At 39.3% G+C, this 27094-nt stretch overlaps 1 protein-coding gene across 2 annotated transcripts in view; it reads left to right on the top strand.

The window, feature by feature from the left end:
• Positions 1 to 23708, top strand: part of G3BP2 (G3BP stress granule assembly factor 2) — a 38940-nt gene extending 15232 nt beyond the window's left edge. Inside the window, exons 4-13 of one of the 2 annotated variants that reach the window (XM_089532287.1) lie at positions 253 to 334; positions 2634 to 2807; positions 5499 to 5589; positions 7222 to 7324; positions 8597 to 8777; positions 10806 to 10904; positions 16770 to 16872; positions 19509 to 19637; positions 19829 to 19947; positions 20910 to 23708. In XM_089532287.1, coding sequence (XP_089388413.1) covers positions 253 to 334; positions 2634 to 2807; positions 5499 to 5589; positions 7222 to 7324; positions 8597 to 8777; positions 10806 to 10904; positions 16770 to 16872; positions 19509 to 19637; positions 19829 to 19947; positions 20910 to 21182 — 1354 coding nt within the window. In that variant the 3' untranslated portion in view covers positions 21183 to 23708. The remainder of the gene's footprint in view (positions 1 to 252; positions 335 to 2633; positions 2808 to 5498; positions 5590 to 7221; positions 7325 to 8596; positions 8778 to 10805; positions 10905 to 16769; positions 16873 to 19508; positions 19638 to 19828; positions 19948 to 20909) is intronic. The other variant, XM_089532288.1, reaches the window with a different exon arrangement.
• The last annotated feature ends 3386 nt before the right edge of the window (positions 23709 to 27094 follow it).

Raw genomic sequence — 27094 nt, 5'->3', positions numbered from 1 at the left:
TGAGCAAATCTGTTGAGCTAGAAGAATTGGAAGGTTCTTCTGTGAAATTTAGGAACGTGATAGTTAATACTGAGTGATGGATTCCAGTCCAGCTCCAAGGAATTTCCTACATGGCTGACTAGTGTAAGATTATTTTTGGAGTAGCTTTTTTTAATCTTGGCAGTATACTTTGAACCAGTTTTTTAAAGTGATGGTATCTAGTTTATGCTACTATATGACTGTCCTAATTCCTGTGTTTTATTGCCTTTGCAGGTTTTATGGCAGGAATTCTTCTTATGTCCATGGTGGGCTGGATGCCAATGGCAAACCCCAAGAGGCTGTGTATGGCCAGGCTGTAAGTACTGCATATCAGCTATGGGGCTGAACAGACAGCCCATTTGAGCCCACGTGGGGCTGGCTTGAAGGTGTGACATTTAGCTGCGCAATGCCCCCAAGTAGGATAGAAGCCGGACTGGCAAGTACACGCCAGCCAGCTTCTTTCCCGCTTGGAGGTGTGGCACTTTCTCCAAAGCTGGCTTTTCCCTCTTTGAGAGAAGGGATGGCTTCTTTCTGCCCTAAAAAGTAGCATGTTTTATCCGCTCCTTTTTGGGGTGGAATCTGGCTGGCTTTGGGTCAGGCATTTGTTTGCCCTGGTCCTGATCCAGTCTAAAAGAGGCGGCTCTAAGCCAGCCCTTTGGGACTGTCTGTATCTCCCCTATATTGTTCTGTTCATAAGTTGGTTTCTTTTCATTCCTTTTCGAGCATGATTCTGTGGTTACAAAGGGCTTAAATATTAGGCTTCTGCTAGTTTTAGAAGTAATTCTTCTGTGTGTGTTAAAGTCTTTGGTATATTTGCAGCAATAATTTTAATATTTGCTGAATACCTAAGAGAAGTCAAATCACCCCCTATATCTTTGTGAGTTATAAAATATTGGGCAATGTTAATATGCCATAAAAGACCAAATTTTAATTTTTCTTGAATAATATGCAGACATTCAAAAAGAATTTATGGTTTTGCTGCACCATTAAATACTCATTAATTTTATTGCTTGTTCAAGTTGTTACACATTTTAAAATAGGTAATGATGTTATTATGAAAATGTAAGAAAATAAATACTAACATTCTTGATTTTTATTTAAATAATGTTTTAAAATCAAAGTGATTTAATTCAAGTACAGTGTGTTGTAATTGAGCTAAGCTATTTCTGATGTTCATTTTGTTTTTTCTATTTTTTGTACTTGCACATTATAAGCTCTCCTTTCTCCCTAATTGTCAATCTCCAGTGGGCCAGATAATGGATGATTTCCTCTATTCAGAAGACAGCAGATTATTAGTATTTTTTAGAAGACATATTAAGTTGGATGTCTGAAGTAGGAAGCCCTAGTAGCCTCCCTTTTCAAGCTGCTTTGTCTTGGGCTTTTATAATGAAAAGCCTTTCAACCCATTTTTCTCTACTAAATGCATGGCCCTGTGGATGTTGGCATACAGCAATGTGCAGCTGGTGTCTGACCCAAGCAGAGGTTTCATTAAAATGATATTTAGGTAGTGGTGTGCTGTTGTTTCAAGAGCAGAGTTATCAAAGTGACTCGAGGGCAGAGATGGGAATCATTTTGCCCTCCAAATGGTTGTGGAGTACAGCTCCCAGCATTCTTCACAGTTGGCTATTCTTGTTGTAGCTGGTAGGAATTCCAGTCTAATAGCACCTGGAAGGAACATATTTCCCATACCTGTTCTGTGAAGATCCTTGCTTTCTTAATGGGTCTAGAGGTTGTTGTGCTGGATGGAAGCAATTATATTTGTATCTGATTTAGTGAAATTGAGAAACGGCAGACAAGGCAAGTATAGAAATTATACTGAGGCAATATCTGTAAAGAAGGCTTAGAAACTAAAATAAGATGCTTCTTCTGAATAAGAGGTTCTCCTGAATAGATTATACTGTTACTACACTTTGACATCCTACATTTCACATTCTCAGTGTGGTACAAATGCTGATTGAGGTATGTTAGCTTTTGTAACAATTGGAGTAAAAGGAAGTTACAGGTCCTTGCATTAACTTTCCTTACATATGTGTGTGCTTCTTCTTCCCCTCCAAGATCCCCCAGCCTCAGGCTTCCTTTTAAAATTCTTTTTCTTTCTTTTTCTGCTTGCTTTCTTCTCCAGTGTCTTGTCAGCCTGCATCTTTCAATCTACTGCCACTGTAAGAGTGTCCTCTTTCCTTGCTTGTGGAGAGGAAGGCACGGCGAATGATGATAGTGGCTGCTTTGTTTGCTTATCAAGATGGTGCCACCTTTGAGCAAACTAACTCAAGCTCTAGCTCTTCAGACCAATCTCAGATTTTGACCAGTTGGCTTGTATTGATAGAAAAGGAAGAATATGTGTCCCATGCCTCTCACACTGAAGGAAAGTGACAGCATGGTTGGCCTATGGCTCATAGCCAATGGCCACAAAGAACAGATCTTTCAAACTGGGTTATCTGTTCCTATTAGGATGACAAAAGACAGTAGCAAAGAATAGAGCTCACAGCCATTGAATTTATATATTGAAAATACAGTCTTCAATATTTTTACTACATATATGTGCATGTTACAAGAAAATCCCACATCCCAAAGATTTACATTATGTCAATTTATTATTTTTGTTTGTTTGTTTTTAGGATATACACAAGAAGGTAATGTCCTTGCAGTTTAGTGAATGCCGCACTAAGATTCGCCACGTGGATGCCCATGCAACCCTGAATGATGGAGTCGTTGTGCAAGTCATGGGGGAGCTGACAAACAATGGCCAACCAATGAGAAAATTCATGCAAACCTTTGTCCTGGCTCCAGAAGTAAGTAATCATTTGATTAATTGCTACATCTGGAAAAACTTTTAAGTGCTCTATAGATAAAAATCAGCCAATTATAATCCAAAAGAAAATGTTTTATCTTTGTTGGTGGTAGAAACCTGAAAGAGGAGATCTCCCAAGAGGAGTTACTTTACTGCGCTAATGGACTTTAAATTTTACTGTCCTTTGTCTCAGTCCTCACATGGCCAAGAGAGGAGTGGCCTCTGCCTGCATTGAGTGCTTTCCAAACCAACTGAGCTACAACAGAAACAACATCTGATATAAAATGTAGGCCTGTGACTCTAATACCATCACTTTTTTCTCCTGTATGAATTTAACATATTTTGCCTGATGAAGAAGCTAGTAAAGCTTTGAAAGCTTGCATGATGTGTTTTGTGCATTTTGGTTGGGCAATACAGGTATTGCTCTTTTGTGGCTTTTGTATTTTATTTTGCTGTATGACCAACATAGCTATTCCTGCATATGTTTTTTCAGTTTCATATGTACCATTTGGTATCTGCTGTGGTTTGGTTCCAGGAACCCCTGTGGATACCAGAGTCCATGCATGGTCAGGTCTCATTTTATATAGCAGCACAGTAAACTAGTGCCCCTCATATAAAGTGGTAAAAAGATCTTGTAGCACTAACTGAGCAAACTAAGGCCTGTTACAGACTGCCAAAATAAAGCTGCTCCGGGTCTCTTTGGAGGTATGCTATTTAAATGATGCATGGGTCCTAAGAGTCCGGAGGTCACGCCAAAGCCACACTCCATTCCTAAGCACTGAAGTCAGCTTTGGTGCAGCTTCCGGATTCTTAGGATGCATGCATCATTTAAATAGCATACCTCCAAAGAGACCCGAAGCAGCTTTATTTTGGCAGTCTGTAACAGGCCTAAGCTTTCATAGACTTAGGTCCAAAACAGATGGGCCTAAAGCGCAAAAAAGGCCACCAAAGGAGTACAGAAAGAAGCACTCCTTGCCAGTGGTCCATTGTGGACCATCGCAGTACCTGGCATCAGGACTGCAGTGTCTGATCATCTTGGTCCCATGCTGCTCAGGGTGCAGTTGTGGTTTGCATTACTATTGCATTATAATTCTGTAGTGCGAATGAGATGTGTGTGGGATCTGGTTGTGACATCTGTCACCCCACTGATTATCAGGGTTGATTCAGCTGGAACTTGTGCGAAATAGTCTTCTCCTTCACATCTAAGTTAACGCCCCTGAAAGTCTTTTATGTTAAGGAATGTGAAGAAACCTTACTAAATTGCATGTTCTTGATAATACAGGCTGTCTCAACATGCTTAGACAACCTGGCAAGAGTTTGTTGTGCCACAGAAGATTTGTTGCCTATCTTTTCCCTTTGTGAAACCAAGCAGACACACATAGCATGCTCAGGACTCATTCAACAAACAGATGCGGATGACTGCCACGACACTTGTAATTTTTAAAAATCCACACAATAGCTATCATAGTTTAGTTAAATAACTTGTGCAGCTTGTGCAAAAAATTTGTGCTCAGATGTAAAAACTTTCACTGAGAAGGATTTTTTAAAAAACACTTTGTATGTTTGTGTATAAGAACAAGACAAGTTAAGATTTATATCCCTAATTCAGACAGGAAATTGAAGGAATATTCTGAATCCCCCTTCTGTTTCTAGCTAACCAAATCCAACATGTAACAGATCCTTTTAGTCTCTCTTTGGCTGCATCCACACTGCAGAATAATCTAATTTGACACCATTTTAATTGCAATGGCTCAATGGTATGGAATTCTAGAAATTGTAGTTTTGTGAGATGTTTAGCTTTCTGTGTCAAAGAGCTCTGGTGCTACAACAAACTACAATTCCCAGAATTCCATAGCATTGAGCCAAGGCAGTTAAGGTGGTGTCAAACTGGATTATTTCTGCAGTGTGTAGCCTTTAAGACTTCAGAGAAAAATTACTAAAGACAAATGTAGCTACACACAAATATTGAAGTTTTATACTAGTTTTTCAAATGACAGGTATTTTCTTCTGGTTCATTTCATCATCCCAGCAGCGTCTGTGTACACCTTCAAAGGCTTTCCTGTGCAGAGGGGGGAGTGTAATTGAGCAGGAAGGGATAACTCAGATTTGGAAATCTCCTCTCCAATTCAGGAAATAATATTGTCTGTTAAATGGTCATCCTTTTTTTTCACCCAAAAAGAAAAGGAAGTTCAGATTAGTTTGTGTTATAGACTGTGTTGCATTGAGTTCCCATTTTGGATCAGAAACCCTATTCCTTTTTCCTAACATTAAAGAAGACAGAGGATCATCGTCGATCTAACAAAAACAAATGTCTTTAGGGGTCCCTTGAAATGAGGTTCTTCTAGATATTTTGGAGTCTCTCCAGGGATTATTCCTTTGCTCTGTGGAAGTTAGCACACTGTTTTGTCCACGCTATTTTAGACAGGCAATATTATACATGCTTACTTTTGACAGATCCCCCCCCCTCCCCGATATTCATTGCTGTAATTGAAGCTTTGAGAGTGAAGACCATTCATACATACCAAAGAAAAATACTTTCAAATAGATAGAGATTAAATATCTTAATTATATTGGTGGTCTTTTGAGTGCAGTAGGAAAAATATAATTGAATATGGAAATGATGTGCAGTGTTAACAGAGTCCTAAGTGGTTATCTTCTGAGCTTACTTCTGCCTCTGTGGTTGTTTCTACAGGGATCTGTTCCAAATAAGTTTTATGTCCATAATGACATATTCCGTTATGAAGATGAAGTATTTGGTGACTCTGAAGCTGAACTAGATGAAGGTAAGACACTTTATCACAGCTGAAAGCACACAGGGCTTCATTGCAGAAAGTCATGAAATGACTTTCAAGACATATATACTGAGATTGACGAACTCTGATGACCCATTGGAAGGGATCATATATGTTACACTTGCGTTGATGCCTTTGAATGAAACGAAACGCCTGACTGTAAGGACAACATTCTGCCCTCCTCCTCAGTAGGAAACATCCCAGAAGAGGCATGGAAGAATAATAGTTTTGCTGTTATAGGTCCTGCCACATTCATTTTATTATATAAATGACCATTGTATCATTCTGGACCGCGTCTCTGTACTAGGACTTGGGGCACTGTTTTACAGTGGTTCCAGTCCTTTTTGTAAGGGCGAACCTAGAAGGTCATGCTGAGGTGATGTCCCTCAGGGCTTGGCTTTGCTCCTGTGTTGTTCAACATACACATGAAGCCACTGGGAAAGATTATCCAGAGTTTTGGGGTTTGGTGTCACCAATATGCTGATGGCAGCTGATTCTCTTTTCCATCTAACTCTGAGGAAGCTGTTTTAGTGTTAAACAGTATCTACTGTGGATGAACAGAACGAAGGCACAGAAAGTGAAAATCCAGATGATACAGAGATACTCCTTGTCAGTTGAAAGGCAGATCAGGGAATAGGGGTTCATCCTTGTGCTGAATGTGGTTTAATCACCATGAAATCTTAAATTCAGAGATTGGGTGCACTTCTGGACTCAACCTTGAGCCAGAATGGCCATATTTCAGTGATGCCCAAGAATGCTATTTCATAGTTAAAACTAGTGCACTAGTTGCACTTGTCCCAGGAGACATCAGATCTGGCTACAGTGATACATATATTAATTACATTATTGTGGCACCAGAGCTCTGACAGAGAAGGCTAACAAAACTACATAAAACTACAATTCCCAGAATTCCATAGCATTGAGCCCTGGCAGTTTAAGTGGGGTCAAAGTCGATAGTTTCTACAGTGTTGATTCAGCCTAAGTGGCTATGTGCAAAGGTCTTTAATGGTCCTCGTCTGCATTTTTTATTGTTTTTGTCAAGATGATGCTAGCTTATTTAATTTTTTTAAAAAAAATCATTGCTATTTTTATTTAATGTATCTTGTTTTATTTCATGTTGTGAGCTGCCATGCATGCCATAAACAAATAATTGTAATTAGCTATATTAAAAATAAGTTAATAAAACTTTGCTGTCTGGTTAATTTGAAATACTTTTTAGCTGGTCAATTTTTTGTCTATTTATCAAGCCAACTAAACACAACACTGCTACTTCACAGTGTAATGTTCCAGATATATAGTGCACCCTTGGCTTATGCGGGGATCCATTCGGACCCCCCCCCCCGCGTAAGCCAAATATCGCGTACGCTTGAGCCCCATTCAAGTGAATGGGGCTTGCGCATGCACCACGGGTGCACACCACAGTCATTTGAATGGGACACGCCGCCCCATGTGCTCCCGCGTGGCTCTATGCAGGTTTGTGAGTAAGGTCAAAGCTGTGTATAGCACGCCCGTGTAAAACGCGGGCGCACTTTATACAATATTGTACTTGGCCAAAATACATGTTTCTTTTAACATGGTTTTTAATTTATAGCATTTAAAACTATCTTTTCCACAATGTGTTAGAGTCAGAAGATGAAGTAGAGGAAGAGCATGAAGAAAGGCAGCCATCCCCTGAGCCTACTCAAGAAAATGCAAGCAGTACTTACTATGATAATCACCCTGTAACGTAAGATGAATTTACATGCTTATATTGCAATCAATATATGCTAATGTGAAGTCGAAAGCTTTCACAGCCGGCATCCAAAGGTTTTTTTTTTGGGGGGGGGGGGGGGGTTGGACTATGTGGCCATGTTCTGGAAGAATTTATTCCTGTTGTTTTGCCTGCATCTACGGTTGGCATCTTCAGATGGAAGCCACAGATGCAGGCAAAACATTAGGAATAGCCCGAAAAACCCACCAAAAACCGTAATATATGCTAAATCCATTTTATTTAATCATATTTAATTGATAGAAATCACTTAGACATTTTTGAGAAACCATATATTTTTGAGAAACCATATATTTGAGAAACCAATACAGTATTGGGAACATCCAATCAAAGGTGAATGGATGTTTATTCAGAATGTTGGGAATTTCAAAGTTGTACAGTGAAATGGCAATGGATTGTCTCTGGAAGTCTTAAATGAGGCTTATAGCCTTTTTCATCTCTGGCAATGCAAATAGCATAAACATGAGACATTTTATGCCATGTATTTGTTGTTTGGTTCATTTCTGTGTAATCAGGTAGTATTACTGATTTTTGCATAAAGCCAATAAGTGCTAGAACTGTAAGTGGATGATGTCATTGAGAAGGCAAACTAGCCACATTTATTAGGTAGCCAACTGGAAGAAGATTAATTCTTCAGATGCATTCATTGGCAAATATGATAACTGTATAATGGACAATGTTGTTACTTTTTATTGTAGTGCAGAAGTACTGTAATGGATTTGTCTGGCTGCTGGCAGCCAATAATAAGAGGCAGTTGAAATTGTGAATCAGCAAAAGGAGAGCAACATAAATGTGGTTTTTAAGGCCAACTGTTTCAGGAGTTAGAATTATAAGGCCTACGCAAATGTTACTGGACTGCAGTTGCTAGCATTCATCACCATTGGCTATGCGGGTCAAGGCTGCTTGGAGTTACAGTTCAACAACATCTGAAGGGATACATGATTATCTCCCTGAATTAGGTGCATAGGTGCTAACAAATTAAGAAGGGTGGCATACGGAGTCAGATTTCTTCCCAAAAGAGTCACCATCCATGGCCTAAATCTAATTGTTTGTCTTTATTGAAGTAGCCTTTCTACTGAATGGTAAATGAATGTTTATGTGATTCATTGAGTCTTCTGTAACTGATACTAACAATTGGATATATGTCTATATTAGTATATTTGGTTCAACTACATTTAGGACTTTTAGGTTAATAAAAATTTTCTGTTCTGATGTGCCCAATTCTTTTAGTAATGGAATAGAAGAAACCTTGGAAGAATCTTCTCATGAACCTGAACCAGAGCTGGAATCTGAGACAAAAACTGAAGAACTGAAACCTGAAGTTGAAGAAAAAACTATTGAAGAGCTAGAAGAAAAGTCTTCATCCCCACCTCCTGTAGAAACAGTTTCTCTACCACAGGAACCACCAAAGGTTGGTAAAATCAGGATGCGTTGTCTGAGTAGATTGAAGTCCCCATGACTGTGGAGAAGCCTGGCTAGCCATAATACAAATATATAATGATAATACAGTTTTTATCTTGTGGTTAATTTTCATGAACTTTGTTTATCTTATCCAAGATGTACAAATGGTCATCCAAGTAACCTGTGATCTATATCCAAATTGGTCTTGGGGCTACTAAAAGCATGGAATGACATTTCCTGTATCTCATTGCTGTGGCATGGTTATCTTTAACATAATTGGATCTTTATTCTTCTCAAAATTTAACTTAGAAACACAGAATTGTAGAGTTGGAAGAGACCACAAGGACCATCTAGTCCAACCCCCTGCCATGCAGGAACTCTCAATCAAAGCATACCTGACAGATGGTCATCCAGCCTGTTTAAAGACCTTGAAATATATCCAGTTCTAAGTCTTGACTTGTTTGTGAGAATCAGTATTGCAAACTTTGTGTGCTATAAACCTGAGTTTGCTTAATAATTTGGGGATTGTGGAAAGAACACTGGAAAGCTTCCAGTATCTTTAATAACAATTTTTTTTTATTTTATTCTTAAGCTTTTTTAAAAATTATATATATTTTTTCTTTTGTGATTTTTTTTTCCTTTTAAAGGATGTGCTACCAATAAAATATTCTTGATTTCTTAAACAGTGTTGAAAGATCAAGAATGGTTTGTGTCATCCTCTATGCCACTCTCTTGCTAGATGAAATTGGTTAGGAATTTAACTGGTATTCATGTTAATGAGAGCTAATGTTAACAGCCGTTTGTCTTAACCAGGTTACCTCTTAAATTGTGTTTTGAATGGAGTTTTGAAATTAATTAAGAGCCTGGTTTTATTTGATCATTTAAAACTTCTCAGATATATAAAAAAAGCCAAATCAGCTTATAAATAGATGACTTTCTATTTTTAATCAATTTCAAATAATTCAGCAGTGAAAAATAACTTTTGGATATTATCTTTACAAGAAGGCAGAAGTAAAACGAAGTAAAAACACCTCAGCTGAGTATGTTTATAATTAAGAAAAAGGAAAGTCTTTGTTCCATGCTTCAATGTTAGCTAGCTTCCTGCTCCCAAGCAAGCCTCCCCTTGTGATAACTGTAAAGAAGGACCACAATCAAAAGGCCCGTTTTTTTTTTATTTTCACCTATCTAAAATCTGATGGGAAGACCTGAGTTAGGAAATGGTCTCAGATGATGATGCTAACCATTGGACTGCTTCACCTGGAGACCCTGTCTCTGGTTGTGAAGGATTTTGAACAGTGTTTGGTAACATAACATGAGTCATGTGGCTGTTCCAAAACTGGCAAGATAGATTAATTAAGTAGCTCCAGCCACTGCATTTGAACCAACTGGATTTTCTGTGTAGTCTTCAAAGGCAACCCCATATATAACATTATTACAATAGTTTGAGTAGGTTCACAGGTTATCCTTGTCCAGGATTGGTCCCATCTGCCTCAGCTGGTAAAAGATGCGTGCCACAGATTACATTTGGATGTCAAGAGCAAAGACTGAGCCTAGCAGTAACTTCAAATGTAAGCTTTGCTCTTTAGGGGGGAAGAGATTTGGGTTGACTCCTATCACTTAATTCCATTATTGATGGCACAGTTGTGAAGGTGTGAGAGAAATGAAATCCAGAAAAGGAAGGGATTGGGGACAATGCATTATCCGGTGGCCAGTTCTCAGTCTCTTAACCAATGGCATAAATCTGGATTAGCTCTAAAAGAGAGAATGCATGAAACATTTATTCTTGCATAATTGTAATCTGTTGTGAAAAGGGCAGCTTGGGTGTTTTGAGAGAAATCGTGTTCTATGCAGCTGAAATAAGGGGTAGTTAAAATTATAATTTTTCATAATCAGTTGTGCTAATGCTGTGTTGTGGTCCTGTTTAATCCTGACACTGTTTTGGAGCAGAACAATAATGTTTTCATTGGTTTAGTATTCCATTAAGTAATGTCAGTGGTTTGCCATGATCAGTAGACCAGGTTTGTTGCATTTCCTGCAGGCTTTCTCCTGGGCTTCAGTGACCAGTAAAAACTTGCCTCCTAGTGGTACTGTTTCTTCCTCTGGAATTCCAACCCATGTTAAAGCACCAGTCTCACAGGTAACTAATCTGTGAACACCTTAGATTATCTCCATGTTTCCATCTGCAAACTGCTTCATTAACAAAGCAATTGCTTAAATTGTACCAATTTGCTATCTAATTTGCAATTCAGTGTGCTGTACCAATTTATGACTGTTTCTAGACTGGGTTGTTGACATCTTGCCAGTACAAGTATTATCCACATTCTAAGAAAATTTATGGTAAAAATACATGTCAGCAAAAATTGGAAATGTTGGAAGGATATTTTTGTAGTAACCAAACTAAGCCATTCCAGTAAAAAAAAAAAAAAAGTAATGTAGTACATCTTATTTCTTTACCTCTGTAATGTCTTTCAAGATCTTTAGAAAACAGTAGACTATAGTTGCCAGGACATTACTTGTTAAGAATATGATACAGACCCTATTATTTACTGAAATAAACTTTTGGAGAGATTTCACGCCTAACATCTGAAGAATAACTTCATACAGAAAAAAGTTAATTGCATTTAAGCCATAGTTGCTGCTTATTTCCAGTTCTGCCACATAACAAAATGAAACTGAGTCGAATACCTTTCTCTCTACAAGCAGGTTTGTTGTGTTTATGCATGTTAGTCATTGTTTTCTAAATAAGCAGACTAGATTAGAACAGCCATGCTAATGAAGTTCACTAAAGATATTAGTTTTACTATGCATACAAACCTATGCTGATTAGGGGGAAAACATACATTTTGAGCATGTACAGTGTTCCTTTCCCCAAGACTATTAGCTACAAGTGCTAATGGCTAAATTGGTAACTAAAATTGGCTAAAGTGTAGGAAAAGTTCTTTGTATTAGTTGTGGGAGGAGCTGTAGGATCCCCTGCATTATTTCCAGTTTTGGTTTGCCCTTTCCCAACATGCTCGGCTTTAGCTAGAGGTTTTTAGTTTTGGAGCAGTCTTTGCTGTGAGCAGGCAGAGAGCTGTCTTTTGGTGGCAAACAGGCCCAGACTGTTACATTCAAGAACATGGCTACCAAGATAGGTGGTATGGCTGCTTCTTGTTAAGCGCTGGTCTCTGATCATGTGCAGTGTGCTGTTACCATGTCACTAAACAATGCTAACCAATCCTGGCAGTCTGATATTTGAGAAATTAAATGTTTCTGAAATGTTTGAATAGGTACTTCCAATCAAAAGCAGAGGTGGGACAAAACCCTACTTTTGTTTGGGCAAAAGGATATCATTAGCTTTTCTTGCATACTGCCTCACAGATTTATTGCCTTGGCACTTCTGGAAGAAATACTGACACACTCTGACTGAGGAATACTGCATATTTGATACATTTGGTGGGATAGCCCACCCTCTTGATCAGAACTGGTCATATCTGGTTTTTAGCATACTGAAAGTCAGCTAATTATTGCAATTTATTATCCTTTAATTTTTATTATATTTATTATAGTCCACTAAATAGGGAGATGTCCATGGAATTTAATGTCTTAAATCCCGGGATAACCTAGCTGGGTTAGGGTACAGTGTGCCACAGTTTTGGCTGTTTTGCCTTAAACTGCATCCAGACTGCAGAAATAATCCAAGTTGCAACCACTTTAATTGCCTTGGCTCAGTGCTACAATTCCCAAAATTGCATAGCATTGAGCCATGGCAGTTAAAGTGGCGTCAACCTGGATTATTTGTGCAGTGCAGATGCAGGCCTAGACAACAAGATGTCTTGTGCTGATCCTGGCCTTGATGAAAAATATGGAATGTCGACTTTCTTGTAAGAAGATCAAATGTCCTTGCAGAGGTGCCCTTTAAATAAGTGGTCTAGAAAAAGACTTTTCACCCATGGATTAAATCACTGTTAAACATTCATTACCAGTTGGAGAGTGATTTCCTATTCTGGGTTGTAAAGCTTTTGAACATTCCCACACTATCTATACCCCTCCTCTTTGTAATGAGAAAAAGACTTCTTGGGTTTTATTGGTGAAAAATCTATCCTTTCAGGGAAGGAAGTCTTGTAGGTCTGTCCGATATGGGGTTACTGATTCCTTTTGATGCTTGCTAATTTCTGGTAGGAATTGCCTTCAGGAAATTGTTTCTTCTTTCCATCCTTCTGTATCCCATTGACTGCATTTTTCACTTCTTAGGGTTCCCTGAGGAAGGGAAAAGAAATTGTTTCCCACTGCTGTAGTTGCTGATGGGACATGTGCTCCCTTGTATTCAGTGTCTAGGGAATAACAGGGAGACTCTTTTGATCTGAAATCAGTCTAGTCTGACAGAAGAGCTTATTCTTCATGTTAGTTTATTTCCTTCCTTGTTAGAATAAGTGACTTTCACAAGTAAAATCAGAATTTTCTCCTTCCACTCCCAGGAAATACAAGTTTATTTGCTGACATGTAATTTACACCACACAACTTCTTTAATATTCAGAATCCATGGAGGCTGATTTTCTCCCCTTCCAAAGATCAATGAACTAAGGGTTGGTATCACTCTACCAAGCATTGGATGAATTAACAGAGTATCTATGAGGATATATATTTCCTTAGTATCCATAATTCACCACACATCTCATGGTGGTATAAACAGAATGCAGAAACAGTTTTTCTCCCTTTCCCTTCTTCTGAACAGAAATCTAGAGTATCACTTTGAACTTCATTGACTTACTCCTAATTTGTAGTTGATCCAATTTGTAGTTGTGCAGAGGAAGATGGAATCAGTCCCAAAGGGAAAAGCAAAAATGTTGAGGAGAATCAGAGTTTGTCTCCTTGACCAAGAGGCAGAAATAGTAAACAATTAATAAACAGCCTGTCTGTTGATTTGTGCTTAAGATTCTTAATACATTTGACACATCATGCTCCAAAACAATAATTTGCCTACCATTTTTAACATTTTATATAATAGTTTTGAATGTAGAAATCCTCCTACATTTATCTTGTTCTAATCCACACAAGAGCTGTGTAGTTTAGATCAGTATTGTCCACATACAGTAGATTGGAGAAAGGGATCTAAGAGGCCTGCCTAAGACCCTCTAGTGAATTCATAGCACAGGTGAGGTCTGAGCCAGGGACTTCACAATTTATAGTTCAGTCACTTAATACTCTGCAGTATCTAGTACTAATGTTGGAGAAGGGAACACATTAAAAAGACTACGGGAGGCATTTCAGGCAAGGAGCTATAGACAAATCTGGGTTATAATTTATGAAAGTGTGTTGGATATTGTGGAGCATACTTCTTCCAGGCCTTTCTCAATAGCCATGAACATTTATTTTTGTTTCTTAAGCTTTGGTATCATTCTTTGAATTTAGTGGAGAGGGGAATAAAAGCTTCATATGCAGATAAAACAGGAGTGAGGGACATGGAACTCTCCATAATGTTGCTGGATGGCAGCCCCTGTAAACCATAGCAAATATAAGTAATGATGATTTAGTTGGACTACTACAGCATGTGAGGGACCGGATGTCGGTTACACCTAATTTAAACAGTAAGATTTATCAATTAGTGCATAACTTTGGTAGCAATGCTGTAGTGTTAGGTATTCAGATAATTCACTGAACCTATTTAAAGCTGTTTAATCCAGAAATGTATTTGCTAGTCTTTATTGTTGCCTTTTATAAGAGGGCAAATTAGTTTCAGTCCAAATTCACTTAAACCAGTAAATCATGTAATGGTGGGCACCAGTAAATTTGCATCAGTCTGTCAAGAATGCAGCATTTGTTGACCTCCAGTTTGTAACTATACAAATTCTAGCATTAGTTAACAAATGTAATTCTAAATCTCCCTCCAGATTAATCCCTGGGGGGGGGGGGACAAAGAACAGTTTGGTCTGATAGAGGATATCCTACCTGGTCATTTTCTTGATCTTTTCTCAACAGATTCCACGGGCAGGACAATTAGAGAAATGAGAGATCTGTATCCTAATTTTTTCTTCTATATGAGATTACAAACCTGTCAGACAGTACATTTAGCAATGTTGAAAGAAAAGTCAGAGTTTATCTACTTAATAATAATAAATAAAAAATTTATTTCTATACCACCCTTCTAAATAACCAGGGCGGTGTACAACATTCTAAAACATCTATTACAATCAACAATTACAATTACAATTACAAATTACATTAAAATTACAATTACATTAAAAACAATTCTAGCCAGCTTGCCACTACTGACTTGAAGGGGGGGGGGGGGGAGAACTAATTGGGGCCTGTATCAGGGAATGCTGATTTGAACAAGAAAGTCTTAAGCCCCTTTTTAAACTGGGCCAGGGAGGTGGCCGAGCGGAGCTCAATGGGCAGGGAGTTCCAGAGGGTTGGGGCCAAGATGGTGAAAGCTCTTCTAGACGTGGAGGCTAGTCTGGCCCCTGGAACCCTCAATAGCTGCTGCCCAGATGTTCTGAGGGTGTGGGGCGGATTGTATGGGGAGAGGCGGTCCTCAAGGTATCCTGGGCCCAAGCCATTTAGGGCTTTATAGGTAATAACTAGCACCTTGTATTGCGCCCGGAAGCGAATAGGTAGCCAGTGCAGATCTTTAAGCACTGGTGTTATGTGGCTGGCTCTGGATATGCCAGTAACCAGCCTGGCTGCCATATTCTGCACTAATTGTAGCTTCCGGGTATGGTACAAGGGCTGCCCCATGTAGAGCGCATTGCAGAAGTCCAAACGAGAGGTTACCAGAGCATGTACTACCGTTTCAAGGTACCCCCGGTCCAGGAAGGGACGCAGCTGGCGAATCAGCCGAAGCTGGTAACAGGTGCTCCTGACCGTCACATCCACCTGAGCTGTAAGGTGGAGGGACGAATCAAGGAGCACCCCCAGACTGCGTACCGAGTCCTTCACGGGAAACGTGATCCCGTTCAGGACAGGTGGAACCACCGTCATCCCTGGGCCGGGGGAACCTATCACGAGCACCTCCGTTTTCTCTGGATTCAGACTGAGTCGGTTTTCCCTCATCCAGCCCATTACCGACTCCAGACAGGCCACGAGAGGAGAGATGCCATCCCCAGTCACTGCATCAGTCGGAGACATAGAGAAGACTATTTGGGTGTCATCAGCGTACTGATAACCCCGCGCCCCATGTCTCCGGATGATCTCTCCTAGCGGTTTCATGTAAATGTTAAAAAGCTTAAATTTTACTTAAATTTTTAAAAGAAGTAGGGGCTCTACAGACCACCACTGAGGGGTGCCGGGTCACCACCCTTTTCCTGGCCGGATCAGGGCGCCATAGCCGTGGTGGCATGGCTGTATGGCGCCCTTTAGGCGCTGTGTCATCTGGACACAGCACCAGAGTCTGGAACAACATGTGGCATCATGATGTCCTGGGGCGAAGTCAGGGTGTGCGTCAGGACTCTGCACCCTGACTCTGCCCACAGGCCGGCCTTTTGGGAACGGTCTGTATAGGGTCTTAGTGACATATTCAGAGGAGAGGTGGCTTAAATAGGTCTCAGACCATTCAGGACAAAGAGATTAAAGGCCATGTTGATCCAAAACTAACAGCTGGGATCCTGTCCTGTACCCCTTTGTAAGCAAGCAGATACCTTGGGTGTGTATGAGAGACAGAGAAGAAGATTTCTTTTTGATTGTAGCCCCTCATAGCTTGACACACAGGAGTATTTCTGAACCCAGAGGCGGGGAAAGATGCAATTGTGGGACTGACATTGGAGGTCTCCCCGTAAAGGGCTTTGGATACCAACCTCTGTAAATAAGATATGGAGCAGGACTGGCTTTTGTGAGTTCCTGTTCATGTCTTGTTTGCAATTTGATCAGCAAGCCCTACAGTCCTGGATTGGTACAGAGGAATTGATAAGGAAATATTTTTCATACTGCATAAAAATATGTCAGTATCATGCTTTTGTGAGTTGTTTTGCTTTGGCTTTTAAGTTATCTTTAAAATCTCTGCTAATAATAGATTCTCTTGTTTCAGCAAAGAGTAGAAACAAAACCAGAAACCCAGTCCCAACCTCCTCGTGTTCGTGAACAGCGTCCAAGGGAGCGACCAGGTTTTCCATCGAGAGGACCCAGACCAGGTAAGCTTTTTTAAGCACTAGTGCTGCTGTTTTGGTTTGCAATAGGTTCTGGATTTAGAAGGACTTCTAAAGGTTAGTTTATTTGTTTTGATCTGAGTTACCTACCTAACCACTCCAGGTTTAAAATGCAAACTTGAAAGACAAATGCATTGTATAAAAGCACATGATATAGCCTCATTACTGAACCAAAATAAATAAGGAACTCTTAATTGCCTGGGTGGGAGATCACCTGTGAACCTTGTGTGCATCACCATGTTGTGATATAGATGTGTCAACTAACTAAATAAATAAATGTAGTTACTTGGGAGTTGGACGTTTAACTTAATGTGGCTTTCCAGTATCTGTTCCTTAACTTATGTTTGTATGCACAGGTAATCTCCACCAATGATGATGATATCATCATTATTAAAGTTTATATCTCTCGAGTCTCTTGATACAGGATTCAAGGCAGCTCACTACCATTTGAAACAAAGTACTGTTAAAAATCTGTAAATAATTAAAATACTATTAATATAAAAGTTAAAAGAATTAAACCACAGTTCTGTTTAAAACATAAAGTTAAAAACATTTTTAAAAAGGCATTTAAAACATAGTAAAACATATGGAGCCAACCAATCCTTCTGTGGAAAGGAATTGCACAACTTGGGAGCCAGCCACTAAGAAGGCCCTTTCCCATGTCCTCACCAACCCTGCCTGTAGTGGTGGTGGTGGGATTAGGAGGAAGCCCTTTACTACAGATCTCAAAGCTTGGACTGGTTCATATAAGGAAATATGGTCTTTCAGATAGTCTGGACCCAAGACATATTGGACTTTAAAGACCACAACCAGCAATTTGAATTCTGGCTAGAAATGAGTCAGCTGAAACAGAGCTGTTTCAGCAAGGGGGTTATATGATCTCTATAACCAATCCCAGTTAGCAGCCTGGGCACAACATTTTAGACCTGCTAAAGTTGCCAAACCATTCCCAAAAGCAGCCTATGTAGACAGTGTTACAGTAATCTAAATTACATCCATACAGGAAGCAAGCAAGGCATGTGACATCTGACACCTCAGGAACAGGCACAGCCAGCACACTAGTTTTATCTGTGCAAAGGAACCCCTGGCCAGGAGTACACCAAGCTGCAAGCCTGAGAATTCAGGGAGAATGTATTCCCATCCATTGCTGGCTGAATCATTTCCTAATCTGCCTTTTGACTAACCAGGGGTACCTCTGTCTTGATCTTTTGAGTTTCTTGCACTTATGAGATTTTCCTACTTTATTGTTAACAGGCAAAATAATTTATTTTGCTTGTCAGCCTTCGCTGAGCAGATGTAGTGATGCACGAACATCTAATTGCTTTTGGCTTCTTGTAGCTTTTTGTACACCCCATATATACCTGAAATTTGGTTGTAATAAATTTGATTGGAATCACATTCTCCTAGAATGACTGATTTTCACAGTTTTTCAGTTTGATTCTAAATTGGATGCTTGTGTTATTAACAGCCAGGGGGGAAATCAGAGTATAAGTCATATTTATGTGTGAATAAGAACATCAGAATTATCTTGCTAAAGAACATAAAATCATCCTGATAGGGAAGAGAAATGCCAGTTGTAAGTTCATAAGAATTATTTTCATTAATCAGAACAAAGATTTATATAGTCCAGTATTCAATGAGGAAATTAAACAAGGTCTCAAGTTTTTTGGGCTATGTGGCCATGTTCCAGAAAAGTTTCTTCCTGACGTTTCGCCAGCATCTGTGGCTGGCATCTTCATAGAAAGGTCTCTTAACTTTCTGAACTGCAATACATTGCATTAGATCCAGATTTAGTCATACATTAAGTTGCTAAGTTGTCCTGAGTTTCCTGATTCCCATGATGTGTACTCAATACCACATGCATCCAAATGCATTGAGGAAATAGGCTCAAGTCTACAAAAGCCCATACTACCAACTTGTATCTTTCAGTTAGTCTCAAAGGTGCTTCAAGATCCATTTGCATACTGATTTTCCAGACTAACACAACTATGTCTTTGAGTTCTACATATCACTGTAGATCCGACTCATAGTTTAATTGGAATACATGCTATAGGCCATATATAGAATATGTTTATTTTTTTAATTCCTTTGGATTTTAAAATTATAGTTACAAAGAAAGGAAAAAAGAAGAAAAGGCAGGAGTATATGGGATAGGAACATAGTTGTGGCATGTGCATTAATATAAGCTGACCATATTTCCAAATACATCTATAAAATATATGTTTATGAGTAGCTAAAGCAGTGAGATCTCTTGACCACTGAAGAATAGATGAAGATGTTTGTGAGCATAGAAATCTATCATAATGTATGTTGTGCCTTTTGGTTAGCCTAATAAAGATATCACTACCATATGAACTTCTGCTAAGCTTGCTAGAAAACCCTAATTTTATACATGTGAAATACCTTCTGAACTTGGTGTAAAATTGGCTGAAGAAAGTGAATCTCACACTTTCATTATAATTAAGTCTATAAGTCCTTGTGTACTATTAAGAAACTAATATATTTTTCAGAGGCTTAAAAAAAATCATTGTATATAATTTAGATACCAATAGAAACTGTACATACAAATTAAAATACACAGATTTGCACTGAGTTGACATCACTGTTTGGAATGACTATAGGCCGAGGGGACATGGATCAGAATGAATCAGACAGTCGTCGGATAATTCGCTACCCAGATAGTCACCAGCTGTTTGTTGGGAATTTACCACACGACATTGATGAGAATGAACTGAAGGAATTCTTCATGAGTAAGTGACACATCTTTCACTTTGTAGTGAAGTGTTGCATCGAAGGAAAGACACATAGATTCTTAAACACTGTAATTTTATATACTGAATTGTCTCTCTAATGAACGCTACAATACTTCCTTCTGTGTCATTTGATTTGTTGATTAAGATGCTGTGCCTTTTCTTCTATAACATGTACTGTGCTTTCATAGGCTTTGGGAACGTTGTGGAACTTCGCATCAATACTAAAGGTGTTGGAGGAAAACTTCCAAACTTTGGCTTTGTTGTATTTGATGACTCTGAACCAGTTCAGAAAATTTTGTTGGCGAAAGTAAGTACTCTGACTATGGCCAGTGTATGCCAAAGGAGGGGTGGGGTTGTTTGCATAACTATATATAAATATTCTGGACTCTCTCTTGTTAAACTTTCAAAGTCATAACCCCCCCTCCCCCCGCCCATTGGTAGATATCTGTAAACCAGAATGAATAAAACATCTGGCTTTAAAACTGTTTCCCCTAAAATACCTGGTCATTAGAGTTGGGGTCCTTTGTAGAAGTGGATAGATTCTAATATGCAAACATATTCTATTTGATGTATTGGCCATGACTAGATATTAGCTTAATTAATATCTTACTTCCTTTCCTTGTTTTTCCATCCTTTGGGAAGAGAACAGAAGTTCTGGCTGAAGATGTATTCTGGTGCTACCCACGCATCTGAGATGTATTTGTACTTCCCAGTGAAGTACACAAATTTTGCCCTTGTCCTCTGCTTCACCCACTATATGTCACTGGACTGGGGGAGGGTTTGGGGGATGAATATAATGCCTGCTTGTTCACAGTTGAAATCTGGGTTTGCTTTGCAGGTTCAGAAAGATCCCACAATTAAGTATGGCCTCTCCCAGTTCAGTCTCTCAGTCTAGCCAGTGGATACGGCCTTGCTCTCCCATCTTTCTTTACACTGCTGTAGAATGGAATGACTGAAGAGAATAGCTGAAGTGGGAGCCAGATATCAGCTATCCTCTCTGAAGGGCACATAAATGCTTCTTTCACCGGCCTTGTATTTCTAATTCAATCTTGTCTTCTCCAGTTGGTGATTGTTCAAGGCATTAGCAGATGGAGAGTTATTATGATCCCTCCTACCTGAGATTCTTTTAACTGGAAATAGTAGGGATTGCCCGTGGGATATTTTGCATGCAGAGCACATGTTCTATTACTTGTGTCCTTTTTGGACATCATTAGACTAACCAAGTTTTTGGTATCAACATTTTCTCCCTCCCCTCCTCTCCCCACAAAGCCCATTATGTTCCGTGGTGAGGTGCGCTTGAATGTAGAAGAAAAAAAGACCAGAGCTGCTCGTGAAAGGGAAACTCGAGGTGGTGGTGATGACCGCAGGGATATTCGGCGCAACGACAGAGGTCCTGGGGGACCGCGTGGCATAGTGGGTGGTGGAATGATGCGAGACCGTGATGGAAGAGGGCCACCTCTAAGGGGTGGCATGTCCCAGAAACTTGGCTCTGGAAGAGGAACTGGGCAGATGGAGGGCCGGTTTACAGGTCAACGTCGCTGAAGACACCATTGTTGGCAGGCAGTCTTGGCAGTGATACATTATTCGTCGTGTTTGCATTCTTGTTAATTTTCTGGCTTTGGAATGTAACACAGCCTTTTTGATCATTTCTTTGATGTGAGAAACATCTTTTGGTTACAAGTTAAATTGAGGTGGACGTTCTTTCCCCAGTTTCACAAAGAAGTCACATGGTTAACCTATAAATTAGACTTGGAGATTAAGGACTGAGAAATGACCATTTAAACTTTCTGCAGCAGCAAGAACAGAAAGGACAAAGGGCGTACCTAATTGAGTTACAGTCCTTCCAGTATAAAACATTAATAATAATCCTTTGCTGCACATTTTGTGTAAGTGTTACTGTTTCTGCCTATTGCTGTTGGAAATGCAAATAGTCCAATCTGTGCAATTGGAGAAGCTTGCTCTTTCCCCTCCCCTTTTAGAACACTTGGCTCCAAACAACTCATGTTTTTATGAACTTAAAACGTGCTAATGGGTACTTGACTCATTTTATGTTGACATCTGCTGAAAACAGCAAGGAAAAAAATAGCTTGTGAAACGATGCGGGCATCTACTCTGCTTGCTGTGACCAATACACACACACAAACACACACACATAGACCTTAACAAGACTACAAGTATGCTCCAGAAAGAAACCATTTAGCTCTAAATACAAATGTAAAACGTCAGAAATCATTGTCCTGAAAGCAAAATGATTTTTTAAAGAAAAGAATCTTATGAGCTCCCTGCCTCTCTCCAGAACAGGAATGGCTGACTGCTCAACACACTCCTCCTCCCTTTTCCCCTTTCTGTAAGCAGTGTACAGTGAAAAATTGTCTTTACTGTATTGAGGTCTCTGGTAATGTAATAAGCATGATGGTGCCTTCTATTAAATACATCATTCCAGTCTTGCTGGTGATTTTGTACAGTATAGTGTATGAATGGCTGTGCTGCAAAACTCTTAACAGCTGTAAAAATGTTTATAAAATCATTGTATAAAAATTGCAGTATCTTTAAATCAGTAAAAGTTACTGGAATATTATTTGCCTACAGCTAACAAGCTTCTAAAGCCTTTGAGAAAAGGGAGGTACGAAGTAGTAGCTGCATTTTTAACAAGTGAAGTTATGGAAGTAAGTGTGCATTCTTGCATAGGCAACTCCAAAGTTAATCAAGTGTGTACCTTCATTTTAAGTATACTCCAGTTAACATAATTAACACGTTACACTCAAGGATACTGCAATTTTCACAGGGCAGGATAATAGCGCAGATATTTGCTATTTCCAGTTTTTTGAACTGTCACCCATTTTGCACAAACCTTGAAGCAACTTGGCCTACGTGGCTCAGATTTGTACACAGAGGGAGAACTCTCCTTGTGTATTTGGACTTTGTAGAGCTTCTTGCATTTTGGTGAGAGGTTTGCTGTTTCTAGGTTCCTGTTTGCAAAGATAGCACATTCCAGAAAATGGCAAATGTAGCAAACAATACTCCCCAGCTTCACACTGGACAATTCAGCAAACCTCAGGCTTACTCTTGAGGAAGAGGGGAGGCAAAAGTATGTGACCACTCAGAGCTGCTCTAAGCATGGAAGACCTCACTTGATATGATGTAACAATTATGCCTAATGCAAGGAGCATTTGGTTAAAGTAACCATTTGTTGTTTCTAAAGAATGTGGAAAAACTTGCCTGTGTGTGTACAGGGGGGGAGTGAGTTTGTATCATTCTTTTCCACCCCCCCAAATTGAGGTCTTCCATGTTTGACGGTAAGTCTTGCACTATTTTCATACACTTTCTGGGACACATTTCTCTATTTCCATGTTTATATTTTTGGGGTGTTTTTTGTGTTGAACTGTTTCATTTCCAGATGATACCTGGAAATGTAGTACTTGAATGCCTCACCATAAACCATAAACTTGACTTAAGTTGGAAGCCTTTCTTTAAACTGCTGTTCTCAGAAAGCAGTTTGCTTACCAGTGTTTTCTGTTTCTTGACTTGTTTATTGCTACGGTATTGCCCTGCCATTTTTTGTAAAAACTCTTAAGGCAAATGGCACTGGAGGAATAATCTGAAAAATATGTTACTGACCATTAGAGGAGCTTCTGAGCCATTCAGCTTTCTGGCTTGCTTCTTTAAATGCCATGAAATTAAAATATTGGAAGCATACACAGAAGTTTACATGGTGACTGTTCACCTTCTGTACTGTGGACTCATAGTGTTCTTGTCCCTCCTTTTCAATAAATGTACCTCTAGAAGAAAAAGTGACAGATCTTTGACCTGTTAAACTGCTGATTTGTTGATATGGGTAGTATTTGCTATCATTACATTCCTATTTCAACAAACTTGCTTTAACCATCTTTTTGGCTTTCGTAGGTATGCAAGACAGTGGAATACCATCTTTATTGCTGTAATGTGTTAAGCATTATATGCTAGTAGAATCTAGTTTACTTGTTGCAGGTGGAAAGTATTTACTTTTAAGTTTCCATTTTTGAATGTGTTTTGACTAAACATACCAATAAACTACTGATGTCTGCAGCATTCATCAATGGTCGAATTCTCTCTTGGTGGGATTAGTGTTCTGACGTGAGACTTTCCTACATTGAAAGGTAATCCTGCTGGGGATATTGATGCGAAAATCACTTTTATTCTACTTGATAGCAGTGAGTTAGCTTAGTCTTGAGGGATCTCTTCACTGCAACAACTGCATTCATTGCACATGTAAAGATGCATGCAATAGCATGTGATAATTTAAAACAGCTTATAATTAAGTGTTTTAATTGTTGCTTAAACATACAATGGGCCCTTGGTATCCGTTGGGGTTTGGTTCCAGGACTTCCTGTGGATACTAAAATCTACGGATATTCAACTCCCATTAAATATAATGCATAGTAATATGGTGTCCCTTATATAAAATGGTAAAATCAGGGTTTGTTTTTTGGAATTTATGGTGGTTTTTTTGGGGGGGTGGGGAAGGATATTTTCAAGCCATGGATGTTTGAATCTGTGGATAGAGAATCCAGGTATATAGAGGGACAATTGTTTTTTATTTGCTACATCTTTTGTGTCAACAGAAGAGTAGGATCTTCATTATGGAGGTTAAGCAGAACTGCCAAATTATCTGTGATTCTGTTAATTCACTATCCACCATCTGTGCTATCAGGTTTCATGGCACTCTTCCTCTCCTTCCTGATGTTCGCTTCAACTGCTACCCAAACTGCTTACACCAAACTGATTTATGAGCTTTTATTAGTTGGAGAGTTATATTTGGATGTTTGCAGTTGTGGGATCTAGTTCGCACGGTAAATGAGATGGTAAAATGTTTTAGGGGTTCTGTTTCAATTGCAGTAATTCTAGTGGGTTTGTGATGCTTATTTTGAGGGTGGGGGGAACCCCAAAGCCTTTATTGTTTATATGACCATAAAAGTAGTGTGTAACATTGTCCTACAACACCTCAAGCACTTTCTTAGGAACTTAGGGCTTGACAGACCGAACCTTTCCTCGCCAGATTGGGGCTGCAGCAACCACATGCTGCGGCCCCGATTTGGTGCTTTGTGCTAAAAAGAACAGCAAAATGCCACTCCTTTTAGTGCCAGCAAAAAAGTGCCCTTGCCATGGTGGAGGCGGCTTTCAGCACTCCTTTGGCACAGCATGTCTAAACACTGTAACAACAGTGCCGCGACAACCCTGCCCCGATGCTGGCATTTAATGCCGGTCTGTTTAGCCCTTTAGCACCTTGCAGGCACAGTAAGTAATTGCATAGTGTGAGTAAAATCTATTGTGGTCCAACAGTGAGAGGATGTAACTTACTACAGTGCTGATCAGCATGTGATTCTCCACATATTATTTTTGTGGTTGCTGTAAATGCATTTTCAAAAATCACTAAATTTTTGTTTCTGTATCTGACAAGATCAAGACTTCCTCTATCCTTTCAAACAGCTTTTAGGCTTTAATTGAAAAGTAGCATATATAGTTAACTGAGTAGGACACGTGTGCTAACAAATGACAAATTACCCTCACTCACCTCACAGACCAGCAGTTTCCATACATTTGCACAACAGTGAGGGATTATTCCATTGATTGCAAATGTGTGGCCTTTTCAATGTTTGATTATACAAAACATGCCTAATCATTGGCTCTAATGTTAATGGGAGTTGACATAATCTGGAAAGCCATAGATTCCTCGCTCATGCTTTATTTACATAGTGCCCACCAGTCTGTACTACCTGAAGGCCTTTGGTCTACAGTTAGGGTCAAGCTTCCAGATGTCAAACTGCAACTTACAACATTCTTCATCACTATGCTGGCAAGGATCAATGAGAATACCAATTCAACAACATTTATAGGGCTGCACTTCTCTGCCTCTGGTCTGCTTGAAAGACAGGTGAGCATAACAAAAATTCTAGCAAAGGCATCTAAACTAAAATGTGAGTCATACTTTGTGAGGTGTAAAAAGCTGTTAGAAGTACTGTATTCAAGGTTCTGGTGGACTTTAATAGAAGGCTCTTGACTAAATGTTAAAGAACATGAGATGAAATAGAACTTGATAGAAAGAAGGGACAACATAAAAGATCATCTGTGACAAATGCAAAAGCACCGAAGCCCTGTGTAAAACATTAAAACATTCAGATGCAAGTAGTAGTAGTAGCAAGTAGACACCTAGTGTAAGAAGACTACCTAGTAATCCAAGTCATATAACAGTATATAATAGACATCAGAGAATGAACTGATGTTCTGATACTACCATGAGGTGTAGGCATGGGGGTCCATCACTGCTAAAGGACTTTAAAAGATTGCTCACTGGGTGTATGTTTTGTCTTCTCTCAAGCGTCCATGTTACCATTTGAAGAAAATAGATGTTTGACCTGCACAAATCATTTCTCCATAGACGTCCCAGATGAGTTTGCTGCTGGAAGTTTATCAGACATTAAGAATCGAAGGAAACATCATGATCCAAGAATAAGCAAAGAGTTCTTTAATAGCATGTTACTTTTTCTCAATGTGCAAAGAGATGGGTCATATTTAGGTGTTGTAACAAGGTGAATCCTGTCCCTGCAAATGTAGCCTGATTGCCACTCAAGGATACTGCACTTGTTGGGGAGTTCAGCATTTAATAAACATGTTCCACACCACAATATTTATATGCAACCTAAGATTCAATAGATAGTTGGACACTTCACTGCAGTATGGGACAATGCTATAGAGACCATCAGTCACTCATACGGGAACTGAAGACAACTGAATGCTTGGTGGTCCGATCTCCTGAAAGTCTTATACATCTGTGATATACTATGTATTCCACTAGAAGGAAATGTATTCTTTATTTCAGCGTTCAACAATCTTATGCTTATGGATACGATCATTCTGACCAGGCAAAACAGACAATCATCTGGGAGACCATGTATTGATCACCACTCTGTATTCCCTTGATCTAGTTAGGAAAATGCATATGTAAGGGCCCTTTCACACCATATTATAGCAATATGATTCCAGTCAAACATGGGTGCAGTTTATGGAATCTTGGGATTTGTAGTTTGGTGAGGCACTATTGTGGTGGGACGAGTGTACATTTGCAGAAAACTTTGCAGACCTGTAGATGCGACAGCAATGTGCCTAGGGACTACAGTGATTCTCATCAAATCACTTCTGTTTTTTGCTATCTTGTTTTGTTCTTATTAAAAGAACAGCAGGAGTGACTGACTTGCAGTATTCATGTTATTCTCTTTTGAGAAATTGGCAGGGTTTTTTTCTTGCCTTCAGCCAGTACTGGGTCTACAAAGAGCTCTCCTCCCGTTAAATTATCTTCACTGTCAAGTCAGCTCCTCAATCGCACAACCAAACACTCTCCACCAAGCCATGGTAGCAGAGGCCAGAAAATGTTCCTCCTCTTGCATGGCATTAAGGTGAATAAATAATAACTGGTATTG

This window comes from Sceloporus occidentalis, unplaced genomic scaffold, assembly GCF_023333645.1.
Source record: "Sceloporus occidentalis isolate IW3139 unplaced genomic scaffold, rSceOcc1.0.p SCAF_7, whole genome shotgun sequence".
Lineage (NCBI taxonomy): Eukaryota > Metazoa > Chordata > Lepidosauria > Squamata > Phrynosomatidae > Sceloporus > Sceloporus occidentalis.
This window is presented reverse-complemented; position numbering and strand designations above follow the sequence as displayed.